The sequence below is a fragment of the Macrobrachium rosenbergii genome, chromosome 10 (assembly GCF_040412425.1).
Source record: "Macrobrachium rosenbergii isolate ZJJX-2024 chromosome 10, ASM4041242v1, whole genome shotgun sequence".
Taxonomy (NCBI): Eukaryota; Metazoa; Arthropoda; class Malacostraca; order Decapoda; family Palaemonidae; genus Macrobrachium; species Macrobrachium rosenbergii.
In genome coordinates, this window is record NC_089750.1 from 33,346,214 (window position 1) to 33,364,708 (window position 18,495).

At 37.1% G+C, this 18,495-nt stretch overlaps 1 protein-coding gene across 5 annotated transcripts; it reads left to right on the forward strand.

Annotated features, from left to right (window-relative positions):
- Nucleotides 1–5,569: 5,569 nt before the first annotated feature.
- Nucleotides 5,570–17,591, forward strand: LOC136842586 (uncharacterized). 5 transcript variants are annotated; one of them, XM_067110133.1, is made up of 4 exons: nt 5,570–5,811; nt 11,158–11,962; nt 12,369–12,474; nt 12,918–17,591. In XM_067110133.1, exons 2-4 carry the CDS (start codon nt 11,183–11,185, stop codon nt 14,099–14,101), a joined length of 2,070 nt encoding a protein of 689 aa, XP_066966234.1. In that variant the 5' UTR covers nt 5,570–5,811; nt 11,158–11,182; the 3' UTR covers nt 14,102–17,591. The 5 variants fall into 5 exon arrangements, with proteins under 5 accessions (XP_066966234.1, XP_066966230.1, XP_066966231.1 ...); XM_067110129.1 differs by lacking the exon at nt 5,570–5,811 and adding an exon at nt 7,022–7,153; XM_067110130.1 differs by lacking the exon at nt 5,570–5,811 and adding an exon at nt 7,131–7,212.
- The last annotated feature ends 904 nt before the right edge of the window (nt 17,592–18,495 follow it).

Sequence of the window (18,495 nt, forward strand, 5' to 3'; positions counted from 1 at the left end):
TGTAGCCCACCAGATAAAGAACGTGAATGACATGGTAACTTCTTTTCTAATTCTCTAGAGGCAATAATTATTGAATGAATGTATATATATATATATATATATATATATATATATATATATATATATATATATATCATCTAGTCTTTTGAAATTTAACGTTTCGAATGATGGTAGATAGGATGAGGCAAGAGGTGAGACACGGAGCAGGTGAGGCAAGACAAGTATCAAGACGTGTGCAAGAGAAGGGAGGAAACAAAGGTTCTATGGAAGTCGAGGTTGGAGCGCACGAAAGGATTATTGAACCGACTCTCCTCTTTGGAGGCAAGTGTGGCTGTTGAATGTCAATGAAAGAAAAGTGAAAATGACAGAGATGAATTGTGTATATATGTGGTATTTGTTGTATGAAAAACCGAAATGAGAAATGTGGAGCTGGCTAGAAGTGGTAAAGGGGTTAGTATGACTGAAAGAATGGATTAGTGTTTTAAGACTATTCAGTCAGATGGAAAGAATGGAAGATGATAGTTTGGTAGAAAAGTATACATTTCGGAAAAGCTGGGAGGAAGGAGAGTAAAACCTGGAAAGTGATGGATTAGTAGTGAAAGAGTTATCGAAAAAAAGGAGTTTCATCATCCAGGATGCGAGAAAATGTGTCAAATAGGGTTTGACGGGCCGTTGATGTGGGTGCGTAAAGTAGCTAGAGTTGTGGAAGTTTTGTGTACAACACACACACAAACACAAGCACACACGAGCTTATATATATATATATATATATATATATATATATATATATATATATATATATATATATATATATATATATATATATATATGTATCACACATTACCACAGGTTAAAAAATAAGAGACGGGGTAAAGGACCTAGACCCTGTCTCTTATTTTTCACCTGTGGTAATGTGTGATAAATGAATCACGTACAGAAGTGATTATAGTCATATCATATATATATATATATATATATATATATATATATATATATATATATATATATATATATATATATATATATATATATAATATACAATTGTTTCTATACTGATCTAAATGTAAAGTCGTAAGGGTTTTTGGTTGAAGATTTAGAAAGAAAGAGAGCAAGAGAGAGCCCTACACCCTTATCTCATTTTTTTTTGTTTTGATACTCATACTTGCATAAATTTATATTGTTTTACGTTTTGTTCATCAGTTGCTATTTACTTGATATTTCCTAATTTTTTCTTAACATATGATATGAGTATTTTGTTCCTCTAAAGGCTTCATCATTTCCCATAATTGCTCATTTTAAATAGTAATAATTCTATTTACCGTCATAACTTTACTCTTCTTTACGTTTATTTTCAGCTTTCATCTCTGGAGTTTCGTCAAGCAATTACCCAATCCTCGCACTGCGCTGTTACCTGTAAATACCGTATCTGGCGCAGCTTTCATCCTGCTGCCACCGTTCTTTGTCACACAAACTTGCAGTCGGTCTCCAGTCGTTTTCGTAGTTCATACATCGCTTCCAAATAAATGTTAAACATCTATTATATATATATATATATATATATATATATATATATATATATATATATATATATATATATATATATATATATATATATATATATATATATATATATATATATATATATATATATAATAGATGTTTAACATTTATTTGGAAGCGATGTATAACTACGAAAACGACTGAGACCGACTGCAAGTTTGTGTGACAAAAGAACGGTGGCAGAGGATGAAAGCTGCGCCAGATACGGTATTTACAGGTAACAGCAGTGCGAGGATTGGGTAATTGCTTGACGAAACTCCAGAGATGAAAGCTGAAAATAAACGTAAAGAAGAGTAAAGTTATGGCGGTAAACAGAATTATTACTATTCAAAATGAGCAAATATGGGAAATGATGAAGCCTTTAGAGGAATAAAACATTCATATCATATGTTAAGAAAAAAATTAGGAAATATCAAGTAAATAGCAACTGATGAACAAAACAACGCAAAACAATGTAAATTTATGTAATTATGAGTATCGATATATGTGGAAAAACTAAGGTAAGGGTGTAAGGCTCTCTCTTTCCCTAGATCTTCAGCCGAAAACCCTTACGACTTTAGATTTAGATTAGTGGAGCAACTTCTGGTACACGACACTATGATACCATGACGCCTCAAGATAGTATGGATACAAATGCTCATTAAAGGAAGTGCTTGCACTCATTTCAGGGAAGCAAGCACTATTGACACAAATAAAATCTCGCTGCTGAACCAAAGTTTGTGAAAGAATGCAAGCCTAGGCGTCTTCTTGTATTAGTATAAAACATAATTGCTATTCTTGGGATAAGGAAACCTTCATCTCAGGCAATCTTATCCAAAAGATAAAGCTTCCGGGAGGCTAAGAACCTCAAATAAAAAGGGACGTAGGAATAGGTGATGACACGCTATTTGTACTCGGTAAGTCTTGGTATGTCTATGGCAGAATCATGCAGTGCAACGCTTTATTTAAATATCAGCAGTATGGGCATAAGCATGACAAATGTTCAGGAGAATTTGTATGCCTAAAGTGTGGGCAAGACCTTAAGTCAAAATCCGTGATATAAATTAGGATAAAAATATATACATTTCACACATTACAGATCAGACCAAAACTATGGGAAAGAAGAAGCATGCGGGAAAGATACAACTGATCGTGCGGGCCAAGTGCGGACTACCGTGCAACTTTTTGAACATTCCGTCAGTGAGTAGGAAGCCAGGCAACAGAAATACCGACATTTTGGACAAGTGGTCAGATCTCTGTTCTACTAATAGCAGAATCTTGGCTAAGCAGCGACATATGAGAGGACAGTTATTAACGAAATAGTGATTATTAACGAATCAACCTCAAAACTTCATTCGATAAAGAAAGACTAAATTGTGGATCGATGAGAGTGAAGACCGAAGAGGACTTTGTAAAGATTTTGAATAACCATAGGCTTATCAACTACGTCAATACCAGAGAACAGGAGCCGAAAGTGAATGAAGAAAAACATCATCTTTCGAGACAAGAAGAGAATATGGCCCAGTTAAATTTAAAGAGAACTATAAATTACCTCCATAACATTCGAAATTAAAACGAAAGAAAATTCATCAGGGTTTAGAGATGAAAAAACACAAGCCTGGGGACAAAGAAAGCCACCTTAAAATATATAATGTGAGAGAAAAAAGAACTCTCAGGAATTATAAACAATATTAAGAGATAGAGGAACGAAAAGACTATCTTTATAAACAAAGAAAAAATACGATATTATGAAAAGAATGGAAATAGGAAGAAACTAGAAAAAGCTGTCTGTTTGCAGCCATACTAAGTGGCATTTTGCATATAAAAATAATTAGGTCTTGTTTACGAAGAACCAGAAATGTAAACTGAAGCCATTCTTATAAGACTTTAGTCAAATGCTACAATGATTTGACCAAATATAAGTTACGATAGAAGTCTGAGGATAGTTTGAGAGGGAGAGAAAAAGATGAATTTTTCTTTTTCTTTTTTCAGTCATGCACAATGTGCGCAAAGCAAGATAACGTGACAGCGGAAAAAAACATTTCCAACATTTTATTTAATTATTTTATTATTATTATTATTATTATTATTATTATTATTATTAATTTCTGCTTACTTCAGTGTGTTCATGCGCCCGAACCAATAATCTAAACAACGTATGGTTAACATTTTCAGAACTACCAACCAAGCGATTGCCTATACAGGTACGTTCAGTTCCAACCGATTACATATCCGTTCATCCTTCGTCAGTCTCGTTAAAATGACCGTGACATAATTATAAGAGGACAGGTCACTGGACGCACGCTTGGCGTGGCGCTTTGAAGGCTGAGCTTGTGTTTCTTTTTCAGCAGAGAAGAATAGTTAGTTTCTCTGCTGGTCTAATAACCTTGTTTTAAATATCACGAACCAATCAGTGACGGATAGAATTACAGGGGACTTCGAAAAAGTCCCCTGTAAGATTTATACTCAAGTATGTGTACTACTACTATAATAATGATAATTATGATGATTATACTGTAATGACAGAGGAAAATAATGAATCGCGTGAAACAACATCAATAACGATAATAGAGACAAAAACCCTGTGTGGATTTTTTAAAAGTATAAAATCATCACTACAAAAATCGTTAGCTTTTGAGAGCTGCTGTTCCCTTTTTGCAGGCTGGACGGCAGCCATTGAGCGCTAATGTCACTATCATATACTTTAAAAAATCGAAACCACGGCGTTTTTTGTCTCTTGCATATGCCAAAACGTAATCGTTTTTTATTCCAAACAATAATAGTAATAACCATAACGATAATAACCCTCACATCATTGCGATCTAAAATCTAAAAATATATTTTATCAGATCACATTTCCACAGACAAAACAACGGAGGTGAAAATCATTATTATTAGTATTCAGTTTCTTCTAAAATAAATAGTTTTATTATTATTATTATTATTATTATTATTATTATTATTATTATTATTATTATTATTATTATTATTTCGTGGGTGACGAAGCGTACCTTAGAAATATCAGGCCGGAACCTAATTTGTCGACTAATGAGTCGACTGTGTGGCTACAGCCTACACCTGAAGACAAATGACTAGTCAAGAATATCATATTTGGCAAAGGTATTACTGGACAAAATCCTGAATTCTTGAACAGCAATCGTGCAACCTTCCCCTCGCCTCCTGTAACGCAAACAACACTTTCAGGTGTTTATGCATATTTGTACACTTATGCTGCCCTTAATTTGTTATTGCGACAGAGATTGATCTACCACAAAATATCGAAAACCGTTCGTTTAAATAATCCGGTCGTCGGCATTCTGAGGTAAGTGTTAAATGTATTTTCGTACTAATTTACTCTTAAGAGATAGAAGATATTTCATCCATTATTGCATTTTTAAGAAAAAATTTAATGATACTGTTCTGTAGTATAAATACAGAATCCACTCGAACCACGTTGATATTATTTTCCAAGTTCCACTCGATACGAACTTGAAATAATCAGAATTTCACATGCATGCTATAAGACTATCGACTGACATTCCAGTGGATGTCCTCGAGACGTGTCAAAGCTTGTGTCAGTGCCATTCGCGCGTTCTTGACTCATCCGTCTTGGTATACGAGACAAAGGATATCAACTCTGTGAAGTAGTGATCCACGTTTCAAAAAAGACATTGCGCCTGTAAAAAATCTAGTAACTCATCAACCTCTACATTGACTTCTCAGTTGATTAGTGTGTGACAGTTACATCGAGAAGACAAAAAAAAAAAAAAAAAGAAGAAGCCCAAAGTAGCAAATACTTTTTCCTAGCCAGGTCCTGCTGCTGCTGCTGTCATTTCGGGGAAGCGTCTGATGGGAATGAATCATCAACACTACTACCAGCGTGGCATTGCTTCGGTCTTCTCATCTGTATGCTCACTGGCGAATCAATATGCCCCGCTCTGGGCCGTTACATTCATTTACGCGTTGTGCTGGAAAGAGGGAAAGGGCCTGTATGGTAAATTCATACCTAAAGAGATCACGTAGACGGTTCTTTCCCCCCAACCTCCAGCCACTTCCGTCTTACAACACATCTCCGGTATCCTTCTGGGAGTGTCCAGGAACCACCCTGCCCTCCCCTCTCCACCCACACATACCTCTTCCATGACACTCAACGAAACCATCTCTCCTGTCCTCAGCGGAACGGAAGGAGCTTGCAAGATCCAGCTTTGCCAAATCGTACACCGCCATCTATTTTTCGACGACTCCTACTATTGGCCCTCCTAAAAGTCGAAGGTAAGGAAATACTAAGAATGCTTATAGAACAAGCTAGAGACTAAACGACAAAAAAAAAAAGCCCCAGGGCAATGGTGGCAGCTTGGCAAGCCATGTGAGAGAAAGAGAGAGAGAGAGGATGACAGGATATGAGACAAAGCGAGAAGCCCTACTCCAGCACGTCTTTGTTTCCAGATGAGTATCGATGCAAAGGGGCAGAACATAATACTGGCACCATCAGGCGGCATCACTGCCCGCCACCTACCGACGCCATTCTAGCACCACTGTCTTTTACAGAGACATTTAGCTCAAGTGACCTGGAGAAGAAACGATCTCGTCAGTATGTTAAATGCACTGTATTGATTAGTTCACCTTTGTGTTTAGAGGGTTGTTAGGTGTCACCCAGGGAACGGTGCTGCCACGTGTGTCCGGCCAGGCAGGTGAGCCCCACCGGCTGCGTCTTACGTTCCAGCTTGCTGTCTTCATAGGTGTCTTCGTTCACAGAAAAGATATTTGATTTGGAGCTTTGCTGTGTATCTTTCTCCCACTACGCTCGCCTATATAACCAACAAAAGTTAAGCTGTTTGGGAGTTTTTACATATGAAGGCTCACAACGAAATCAAAAGTTACTTATCTTGCTTATACCTTCGCAAATAGCTCATGAGGTTCATTTTTTCATTCTTCATCTTAACTTCAAAGTATTATTAGGATAAATAAAAGCGCTTACAATACAATCATTAGAAGCGAATGTATTGGGATAATTCAGCAGGTGTTGATAACAAAGACAACTGAAAGATAGGGGGCGCAGCCCAGGTGCGGGCCAGTATCCCTCACATGCCCGCAGGCCAGGACGCCTCTCCTCCTTCTAACAGAAGACCCTCCCCTGAGACCATAACCCCGAACGTCCCCCATCTGGCGCTTTGGGAAACCATACGTGATTCACAACCATCGATCAGTTTCAACTTTATCGCTCACAGAAATTCGGTCATATCTTCTACATTTTTAACGTTCAAAACATGAAGGGAAGCTAACAGAGAAAAGATTCGATACTATTTCACTTTCCTAGGGAAAACTTCATAAAAGAAGTTCCTTCGTCCATGAGTAACGAAATGTGAACGATATTAACCGGCACGGACATATACTAAGGGCAGTGAAGGTGGCGGTAGTGCCATGCGTCGCTGCGTGCCACCGGTACCACCTCCCCCGAATGAACCCCGGGGGTACGGGTATCCCCCAATCTCCCCTGGTCTACCAGGGCTAAGGGAGGGCGGGAGAGGAGACAGGGAGCAAGGCGCTTGCCGTTGGTTGGTGGACGTCACCTCAGAACTCACTCAGCTTTATCTGTGCAAACACCGCTGCGCAGGTCAGTCTTTCAAATACCCTTGTCCTTACGTGTGCCGTGTTTTGATTCTCTTATGTAATGTAAGGAATGTGAAGTTGGAGGTTTCGCTTATTTTGGAGTCGACTGAAAATGTCACTCTTTTGTTTCGTGCATTAGTGGTGTCAGTTGTGAAAATGCATTAGTGTTGTGAAGTGTACAAGGCACCGGGGACACGCCAAACCTGCTTCAGTTGAAGGTACTGTTGAAATCAAGTGATAACTTTACATTTAGGCAATTACATCTTATGAATTGCCAGCAAATTTCCGTTTTGATTGAAAGAAAATGGCGAGAACATTGGACGTTGGAAGTGTCTGTAAATGAAGTGTACAACAAGCGGCAGTTGGGATAGAGGGAGCCATCCAGCCGTTCCAGGCAGCTAGGCTAGTTGCCAACGCGACTGGAAAGCATTAGTTGACGTTGTGTTGAAAATTTAGTTTAATTTGAATGACGTTAAAGTAGGTGACTACGATCACCCATCTTGTAATTTTTTTTTTTTTGTCGTGCAAGTGATCAAGTTAATTGTGTGCTAGGTGTTGCCAGTTTGCAAATGCTGGCGTGGTTTGAAGAAGTTGTTGGTAGGCAGGTGGGGCGGATGTAGTGGTGGTAGTATTTGGGTGAGTCAGGGTTGGAGGAGGGATGATGAGGCTGAGGTAAAGCTCGGTTTGAGAACCTCAACGCGCTTCGCTTCGCCCTTTATTCTTCCCCTGGACCGGACTTCGCATCGTAAATATTCTTGGACATGTTGTACCCTGGAGAAAGTCTGATGTTTAGTCTTAAACAATGACACGATGTATAATTGCCGAATGAATGCCAGCTATAAATTGTGAATATTATTGAATTACGATAATTTGCATTTTAATCAACTTTGCAAATTGGCACATGTCACAGTAAACCTAGTTTTTGGAATGAACACTTGTTAGCAAAGCGCAAATAATATTGAAAATGACCGTTTTGTTGAGGCATGTGTTTTCTGTTACTTATTTTCAAGTTCAGTCTCTGTCCTTGCTGCTGATGTTCTTTGGGTTTTGGTCATGTTCCTCCCCTTTCCCAATTTCCCAATTACTACGCAGCAGCTTAACGTGGTCCTGTTTCTTGTATTTTACCTTTTATTTACTTCTTTATCATTTAATATTATTGGCCATTTAAATAACCGCGCATTATATATATATATATATATATTATATATATATATATATATATATATATATATATATATATATATATATATATATATATATATATATATATATATATATATATATATATATATGCTTAAATTTTCCGCTGGGCATTTTGTGATAAAATTTCGGCAGTTGTAATTTTAACTTCGAGTTCGTTACGTAGGCACATAAGCACATTGCCTAATGCATAATAATGAGGAAGGTCACATACTTTAAATGAGCAATTTCTAACACGTCTAATATGTATTGGCTTTGTATGTTTCATCTTACCATTTATGGAACAACCACAGCGAATCGACATCGACCGAGTTCTGTTCTTTTAATTGTGATTACAGGATAAGTGCGCATTATGTACAGCAATTTATCATTCAAACTTTTTGTAGATTTCTTAAACAAGGTATTCTTGGAAATTGTTATTTTTTAACAAAGTAGGGTTACGGATTCACAAATTTGTGTGAAATATTGGATTACACTATGTCGGGGCTGTTTAGTCGAGAGATGTAGTTATTTATAGTTTTTTTTTTTCTTTGGTGGTAATTAATTATTTGACGGAATGAATTAGGCATTAGGTGTCACGAAGACTCGGCTTAAATTCCCGTTTTCTCTCATGGTGGATGGTTTGCTTTAGATTAAACTGGCCTTGCTAAAGGCTGGACTGCTTCGTGCTGGAAGCCCGAGTAGTTTCGAGGGAATATTCTGTAGATTTTAATATTTGATTGATAATCTCTGATTAGAATTGAGCAAAATTTTCTTCTGCCGCAAACACATAATTGAATCCCTACCCCTCACCCACATACATTTTAAAATATTTTTACGCTTCTGTTTAGTACCCTCCATCCAAATCCGCTTGCTTATATTCTTCCCGTTCATATACCCAGTTACCGTAACGCCACACACAGTTATTGCAAAGTCAGTACTGTATTCGTAATGGTGATATGAATTTTATAAGGAGTAAATTGTGTCTTTCGTCTGGAAGAGTTTCCATCTTCCTTTCCATTTCTTTGCAAAATTCTTCAAGAACGTGCAGATCGACATTAGAATCAGACTGTTGTTACAATATTTGTCGGTGTCCATAAAGAAATCGATATTGGTCTTAGACCAAACCACTGTTTGAGCGTATCATACAGCATCGTAATAATCAGTTCAGTCTATACACGTAGGTAAAATACCGGGTAGAATTATTGGCATGTGCATGATGGCATCTCAGTTTGGTTCGAGTTGCTGCTGATGTTATTTTAGTCCTTTTCATCATTTTAAGGACTATAGTATTCTATAACCTGGAGGTACGAGAAGGGCTGTTGCTCCTACACTGAGAACGAATATTTTTTTCATATGTTTTGCTTTAAGTCTTTGTGTCATGGCTCATCCATAAAGTTCTGTAAATCCGCTCACTTGTCAGTATCTATTATTATCGAAAAAGAGCATGCATACAAAGTTCCTTCAGATCAAAATCGTTTCTTGGAATCCACCGCGTTTCTCCCCTGACGTAAGTCATCCTCTAGTTTAAAAGTCATTTCAGATATCGTGACCTGTTCATTAGCATGTTAGTTGAAGGCAATGATATCCAGCTCTTTCCCAATATCCAGTATAGCCTAGCTCCCGTGAGATCTGTTTTCCTCAGAACATCCCGTTATCTGTGTTCTTGAAACTCGTCAAGTCAACATTCGTATCTTCTGAATACTTTTACAAACTTCCAATTGAGCTTGATCTTGTGCAACGCAGAGATTATGATTATATATCAGTAATGCAATGGTGTTTTTTTAATGGAGTAGGCTTGCTTGGTTCATTTCAATACGACCAGAACATCTTAATTAACAATTTTAGTAGATAGAAACTTTGGCCCGTTTAACTCTTATTTTCGGGTGTGTGGGGTGGGGGGACGCGGACTGGAGAATTAAATGAAAGGATCAAGTCACGGGTACTTCAGATCTACATCGTCATAAACATCAAAATTATAGTTTTCAAACACTGGTAACTTTTATCACAGTGACAGAGCTTAACGAACAGTTGTGCGCGTCCTGGTCTTAGCACTGTGATATACGGTGTTTTTTTGACGCTTCAAGCAAGCAAACATTAAAAAATTATACTGTTCTAATATAAGTTACCACAAACAATCCATTCGTGGTTTCTTTAATAATATTTTTGAAGTGCTTGTTATCATACAGAATTCGTGTACTTTAGACTACTTTCACTACCTGCATCATTCCTTGGCTTGTAAGCCGTTGAAGTAGGATCATTCTGACTTCATTTTCTGAGAAAAGGTTTTGTTCTAGTTCTGCCCCTTGGTTTCTTGTGAAAATTTGGTATATTCAGGAGTTTAAAATGCATTATTATTGGGATAGTTTTTTATATTAAAGTTTTGTTTATGAAGGTTTTAAAAGTTGTTTATTGATCCAATGATCTTTATGCCAGTTTTGCTGAACTATTTTATGGTATGTAGCATCAATATGGATGACAACATATGACAGTGATTGTGACAGTTTTGCCATAATGTTGTTTAACTCATTATCCCTCAGGGCCACTTCTTCAGCATCCTTTTGATATTTATTTTCTGTTAACACTATCACAAAGTGTCATTATTTTCTATTTAATTTATTTATTGATTGTTATTCCCGTTATTTAGAAATTGTAATAATGAAGAAGCAATAATTGCAGTGATCTGGTTTATGTAAAACAGTCTTTTTGTTAAAGCTTCATCTTGAATTTATAGTATTTCTACTGGAACAAATATGTGGAACCAAGGTGTTTTGGTTGAGATTTTTTAAATGACACTTAGTAAGTATACTAATATCTTTTTAATTCCAGGTTATGTGGTGAGGGTTGAGGCAAAATGGATCTCGGTCAGCAATTTTGTTTACGTTGGAATAATTACCAGTCAACTTTGCAACATGTGTTCTACAAGCTTTGGCAAACGGGTACTTTTGTGGATGCCAGTCTTGTTGTGGAAGGGCGGCGGATAGATTGTCACAAGGTGGTCCTGTCTGCATGTTCTTCCTATTTTGAAGATATTCTGCAGGAGCACAGTAGTCAACATCATCCCTTGATTTTGCTCCATGACATGCCCTTCAAAGCTGTTGAGGCTCTTGTGGCGTTCATGTACCGAGGGGAAGTTAATGTCAGTCATACACAGTTGGAATCTCTCTTGCAGGTTGCAGAAGCACTAAAAGTAAAAGGCTTGGCAGATTCTTCTGCTTTGAGTAACTTCACAAAGCGCAGCCTGTTAGAACGTTGTATGCCTCTTCTTGAGCAGGCACCAGGTGCTGCTGCAGCCTTTGCATCAAACAGATTTGTTAACATTCCAGGAGCTGTCACTTACCCAACCACAGCCATTGTACAGCCAAGAATGATGAGCAGCACTGCTCCCTCAGTTCATGATAGAAATGGCTCTGCAGTTATGAAGCAGGCCACAAAAGCAGTCAAGAGGCTCATCAAGAGTGGTAGGAGTCCAGGCCCCAAGAAGAAGCGACCTCGAAATGACAAGGGAATCCCATCTTTGCCCTCTTCTCCTGTTTCTATGAATGATTCTCCCCCTCCCTGTGATGGAACTGAAAATGATTCTCTTACAGAAACTTCCCAACCCTCACCAACACTTCCATTAACTACTCCAGAGGTAAGAGATCAAGAATTATTTCAGAATAATATAATGTACTGTATTTGATTAATTCTTAGATGGTTCAAATTTATCAAAAAATAATTTTAAGTGTATCCAGTATGAAATTGATAATTTTGTTTTAATTGTGATAACTCATTTGCTCTCAGCAGAGTGGGTTTTGTGTCCACTTCTTTTTCAGTGCCTCATGTGGTACCTCTAAAACATAAGAAAGACCCAGAAGCTTTGTTAACAGTGGAATACCAACTGTCCAGGTTCCTTGATTTACATAATAGATTTTTTTATATGGGTTTTTATGCTTACTTGTCATTTACTTGTCTTACAAGGTGTCAGTGATAGTACAAGTATTAGTGTGTAAGCACTTCACAGTTGATTTTCATTTAAAGCAACATTATTTTGTATACAGATGCTCAAACAGGAAGCTGCAGATGAAACTGACGGAGAACTGCAAATAGATGAATCTGTTGGCCAGTCACCTGAAGGGTCTGTGGAGGGGGATAGTAATTCAGCAGGTATGTAGAGATACAATTCAGGTATTTCCGTCAGTTTTTTCATGTGATTACATTTGATTGCTGTAGTTTGGAAGAAGATAATAATATCTATTGTATTAATGAAAGGAAAGCATAAGTCAAAAATAAAATTCTCCCCCAAGTCAAGGGATAATGAGTTTGTTTTATGCAATGTGTTTTTCATAGAGAGGATATTTATTAATGTAGTTTTACAAATATTTTCAGAGCTGTGTTGAAGGTACATCACATGTGCTCAGATACAGTAGTTTAATTTTTTATTAGTGCAATATTTCAGCTTTTTAAGGTATTAAGGTGAATCAGTTCAGTATTGTGGATCATGACTTTATTTCTGTAGTTGCTCTTTGTTGAATGGCTTCCACCACATACTGGTTTGGAAGGTTTTTCTACATGCCTAGGAAATTGCATTGCAAATCTTTCTTCTACAGGAGGCGAAGGTGAAAAGGAAATTGCTGAAAATGGAAAATTATCTGCACAGGATCAAAATAAGACAATAGTTGCTGGTACAGAGCTCCCACCTTTAGAACCAGTAAAACAACCTCAGCAGACACAAACTCCTTCTGTTGAGGCTTTTTCTGCCCCTAAGGAACGTAAATCAATTGAGAGAACATATACACATCTGGACCTTGAACAGGGTATTGAAGCTGTTCTTTTGGGGCGCCTTACCCCAGCTAAGGCCATTGCGCATTATCGTATACCCCGAAGGACATTTTTCAGGAGGCTGTCAGCTGTGAGGAAAAGTCGAGGAATCCCATCTGCTAAAGAAAATGCAGCAGACCAGTTCTTGAATACCTCCAGTGCAGTTAAGGAGTCAAATAACCAGCATCTCAACTCTGTATCTAATACTGAGACATACACAGCTCCTTTTAAGGTCAAATCTGAGAAGCAGCTACTGATGGACACAAAAGAGACAAAAGTCAAATGCAATAAAAAGAATGCAGGAGTTATGACTCCAAGTAGCAGCTACTTAGCATTGTTAAAGCTGGCTGCTTCTAATAATTATGACACATACATCAAGTACCTCAGGATGGTGGCACAACAGAGCGGTCATTCTAAGCCTGAAGAAGTCTTAGAGGCTTTGAAAAAGGTCCACATGAAAGAAATCAAGCAGACTGTAGATGATAATAGGAATGTTGCCACAGAAGTGTCTGGAGCAGCACTTTGTCTTGTGAACAAAAACTTGGCTAAAGAAGTTCCTGAAAGTCCTTTAAGTCTCGTCAATGGAAATAAAAATCATTCTGAAGTTCCTGATGGCTCAGAGGCACTTTGCAAAATGAGTGACAGTAGTGTGGTAGCAGAAGTTCCTGACGACAGTGAGTCTCCAATTAATCTGCATAACGGTAAGGAGCTGAGGAAGACCCCAGAAAAAGTAACAGTGGAGAATCCCAAAGATTTAGAGATTTCAGAGAAGGAAGAAAGTGATGATGATTCGGGTGAAACATCTCCAGGCTCACCCTCTCAAGACCTTCTAAACAGAAAGTTGATACCTGCTGCTGTTGCAGAAATACCTCAAGATCTCATTCTTCCAAGAAGTGCAGCATCAAATTCAGCTTCAGATGGTCCACAGAATCTCGTCAGTCGAAACAACAAAATGACTGCTGAAGTGTCCTAAGATATTGTCATAGGATTGTGGACATGATTGAGTATTGAGCTTCCAACTTTAATCCTAATGTAATGCTATTTTTTAGTGTTTGGATAACTTTCCCCTCCAGACTGTATGTCTTGTGCATTTTTTGTTGCCAAAAGATTAGTGGGTCATAGTTTTCCCCCCTCATGTTCCCCATACTGCTCATATCAGTAACATACTGCATGGCGATGTAAATTACAATACACAGGTTGTGTATTCCAGTTGGAAGATATGTTTTGTGATTGGCCTGGTTATGTCTGTAATCTATATTTTCTCATTTAAAGAAGTATACAGTAACCTATTGTCATAATTTGGCCACAGTGCAGATCCAGCTTCGTTATCAGAGTACAGTATATAATGGCACAGTGCCAAGTATAAGCCATTCCATAAAGCATTCCAGTAGGCTTAAGTGTTTATGTATTAATGTATGTCTGAATATGTTGTTAATTGGGCGTAGCAATCATTAGCCAAAGCAATTGACAACCTTATAAAGGGTGCGATAATGTATGTCCTATATAAATAAGTGCAGTATTATTTGCTTACATAGAAAGTGATTGACTGTGCCTCCAGTATTGAAAAATCTGATTACAAGTGTCAGTTATTGTCATGAATGATTTTTTTTTAGTGTACTGTATGTCATAAGAGCATAATTTGTCAATTTTTTCAAGAAATCATGAACAGAGTTATTTTGGTGTGCAAGTATAAAGGGATAATTTTTATATGAAACTATAAGTAGGTAAAATTGCCATTTTTTAAGATAAGAGGGGAGAATAATACATAATGAAGTCTCAAAAGCTGTGATAGCATTGGTACCTTTTGTAATGGCTGATGTTGATGTAGTTTTTCTTATAGTTTATATAGAAACTATTCTTTTTGGAACTGCTCTCTAGAAAGGGAAATTTTGTTTGATTTGTTTTTGCTTTCCTTTCTGCTTTATTTGGTAATTTCTATATCGCATATGTGTGTTTCTCAGCTGAAAAGCTTTTTTTTTCCTCCACTGATAAATCGTTTGTCTCCATTTCATCTGTCCTGATTTGACAAAAATACAGTATTTGGTAACCTCCTGGATCTCTGTTTTTTGGTGATGGTATTTCATGACAAGGCAGCTCAGTTTTTTCTCATATGAAGCTCTTGGGTTTGTATCTATCATTTATGGTTCCTTCTAATTACAATTCATTGCATTCTGTATTCTGCTTCTTTTTCATTTATTCTGTTTCTCTACATTATAGCAGTGGTCATGTTGCAGTTTTAGATTAAGTACACATGCAATTTTTATACTGTGTACAGTAAATGAAATTAAGAGATTATGAGATTTTTGTATCTAGCAGTGACTTCATGTAAATTTCATTAAGCTTCTCTTTAAATCTTTAAAATCTTATTACGTTACCTGAGGAAGATCCAGTGCATTGCTAGACATTGTTATAGAGGATGCCTTAGCAACTTCCAGAATGTATTTCAGGCTGTGGAGAATTTTTCAGTTTGAAAATTGTAGAGTTCACAGCAATTTCAGTGTACTGTAATTAGCTTTATTAATATTTTTCACCATACTTGGAAGTTTTGGATCAGGAATGTTGGATTGAAATTCCAATATTATTTATAAAGTGTATTCAGGACTTGATGACTAATAGTTGGAATGCTGCTTGATAATCTCTTCATTGTAGTATTGTTCAGCAGGAAATTTTCAGGATTGTTTGATGAATTTACAATAAGCATTTAGCTTAGGAAACTTCTACAGTGTAATTTGGCTGAAGTGACTTGGTGCTGATCTGAAAGTACTTAATATACTGATTGGAAAAATTCTATTTTGTATGATAGTATCTGAATGTGATATAGGTTTGTAAGTTTTATATATCTAGAACATGGCGTCTTCCATGGTTAGCATTGGTTTTTGAAATGGAGACTACCACTGATACAAAACATTATTCAAAATCAGCTAGCAGTTAAAATTGAAAAGAGCTGTCTTAGATTGCTATTTTCCTGGTTGTGGGTTTCTGTATACTTAAATCAGTACTGTAGTTGCTCAACTCTTGTAGATAGAAAGCATTATTACTGTATTAGACTTTAACTGCTTACTACAGCATTGGTCAGTAATTTTTCAATAGCTCATACTGTACTGTTCTGTGGTCATAGTCAATCTGTTTGTGACGCTACCCTCATGAGTTTTTGTATGCGTGGCTTTAGTAACAGATTCTACTGGAGTGTTAAAAAAATACTTTCTCGTAATTTGCTACTGTGAATATGACGTGTATGTTACAATTTTGCTATTGTGCAACTTAAAATGGCTGTGACAACAGCACAATAAAGCTAAGTTTGCATGCATGTTCATTAACCATGTCAAGGGATGCCAAGCTCTTCATTTTTGGAAAATAATCCATAACCTGAATAGGCATCTTGTTTTTCCCAGTTTTTAAAGGATGTTGCGGCTAAAGTACAGCTGTTTCATAATTCAGTAGTGTCCTCCAGTTTGATGGTCTGCCACATGAAGTGTACCTGTGAAATTTGAAGTGGTATATGATTTGCTCATGTGTATATTTGTATGTGAAATTTAATAGGCATTACATTTTGTAGCTCATCGAGGAAGTCACAGTAGAATTAAAGGCAGCTTAGAGGCAGAGTGATGAATCCCCTGTTATGTTACATAATAATTTGAATGGCATTATTATGATAAGATTTAAAGATTTAGTGATCTCATTGTATATATATTAGTATTAAGCGAACTAAGTATCTTTTTACTGCAAGCATTATATATTTCAGTTATACTCTTGATCATGGAAACGTTCCATACTTATGTGTATGACATCCCTTATTTATAGAATAAAAGATGTTTTCATGTTAATAGATGTAGCTGTGCTACACTCAGTGGTGCATCTAAAGGTGAAATTTTGCAAGCATTGATCAGTAGATGTATTCAAGTTTTGCTACAGGCTTTCCTGGACATTTTAATGTTCATGAACCGTAGCATTGTTGATTAAGGTAGCAATTACCTTGTATTAATTACACAATGCTTTTTGTTGCTTTCGTTTGGAAGTTAGGATTTGGTATGTACTGTACTTAAAAAGAAAGATCTGACCTAACTGTGATAAAAGGTAGCTTTCCTATGCTCTGACACATTCCGTTCATATTTTACAGTCACGAACTTTGAGAAATGCACCATTCCTTACCCTGTGATAATACTCGTGTCTTATATTACCTGGCCATGCTGAATAGCAATAGAATGTCAAATTTGAAAGTACAAAGGATGTGACGATCAGTGTTGTTGGTCTCTTACCCGATTTTATGGTAAATGACAAACTAGAATTCTGGATTTTGTTAAATGTCACTTTTTGTTTAATCTGAAAGTAATCAACATGATGGGTCAGATAGTCTTCGTCATCACAGGGATCCTTTGTAAGCAAGTGTCTTTGCAACTAGATCTATTGTATTTTTCTACAACTTTTTCTATTTAAGATTTTTCAATAAAATATTTATAAAAGTCCATCTTCTGTCATTGCCAAATGAAAACGGACAAATCTTCGTTTTGTAGCCATTGGAGTGACCATATCCACTAGGTCCTATTGTTCCTAGTATGGAGAGTAAAAGAAAAAAGCCACCAGATATGTTAAGCATTGCTTCCTTTCGAGATAAGCTAATACGAGAAGGCTGGTTAAGCATGCCTCCATTGTGTAAATCGATATAGTGGCTGAGCTCTACGTGATAGCTGGTTATCAGGGAAGAGAGTCAGACTCCCAAGCGTTAGGTGCTTGCACCTGAGACCCCCAAGGTGTTGAGAACTGAAATAATTGGACGACTCTCCCTCAATACAACTTTGAACATTACACTTCTTTAACACTGTGGGGTTTGAGGAGAAATACGGACGTCATGCCCCATTTGTTTTTCCATTTTTGAATATTTGCCTCTTCATTTTGCATATTACTGATCTGTTTGAAATCATACCTATTCCATAATTGTGTTTGACTTTTACAATGCCTATTTATTGACACCGTTTGTCATCAGAAAGTCAGTTCTAGCTCCTTTGAATAAAAACCAAACCTCACTCCCGTGCATAAGTATTCGTACCTCTAATTAGGGGCAGCTATGTGCGAGAGCCCGTGCTGGCACAAAGTCACTCAGTCAACAGGAAGTAACATCAGCCTTAGCATCCATAGGGGTATATTGCCGTCTGTGCAACTCCATGGAGCGTTAATGACATGGAGTGGCGATCTCCCTGCTGAGCGTGTGACCTCGGGCGGCCGAAAGTCCTGGGCCAGTTAGTTATAAATGATTTGTTTAACCAGACCTCTGAACTCTTTTAGGGTTCTTCTCGGGCTGGGCCAGCTCATAATACTATGCTGTAGAGACAAACCACTGCGGCAGCTTTGTTTTTTTTTCCCCTCTTGTTT

Excerpts from the sequence above, each read along its gene's own strand:
- LOC136842586 (XM_067110133.1), top strand. The coding sequence starts at position 11,183 with ATGGATCTCGGTCAGCAATTTTGTTTACGTTGGAATAATTACCAGTCA. Across the intron at positions 11,963-12,368 it reads TTCCATTAACTACTCCAGAG|ATGCTCAAACAGGAAGCTGC; the intron begins GTAAGAGATCAA and ends TTTTGTATACAG. Across the intron at positions 12,475-12,917 it reads GGGGGATAGTAATTCAGCAG|GAGGCGAAGGTGAAAAGGAA; the intron begins GTATGTAGAGAT and ends TTTCTTCTACAG.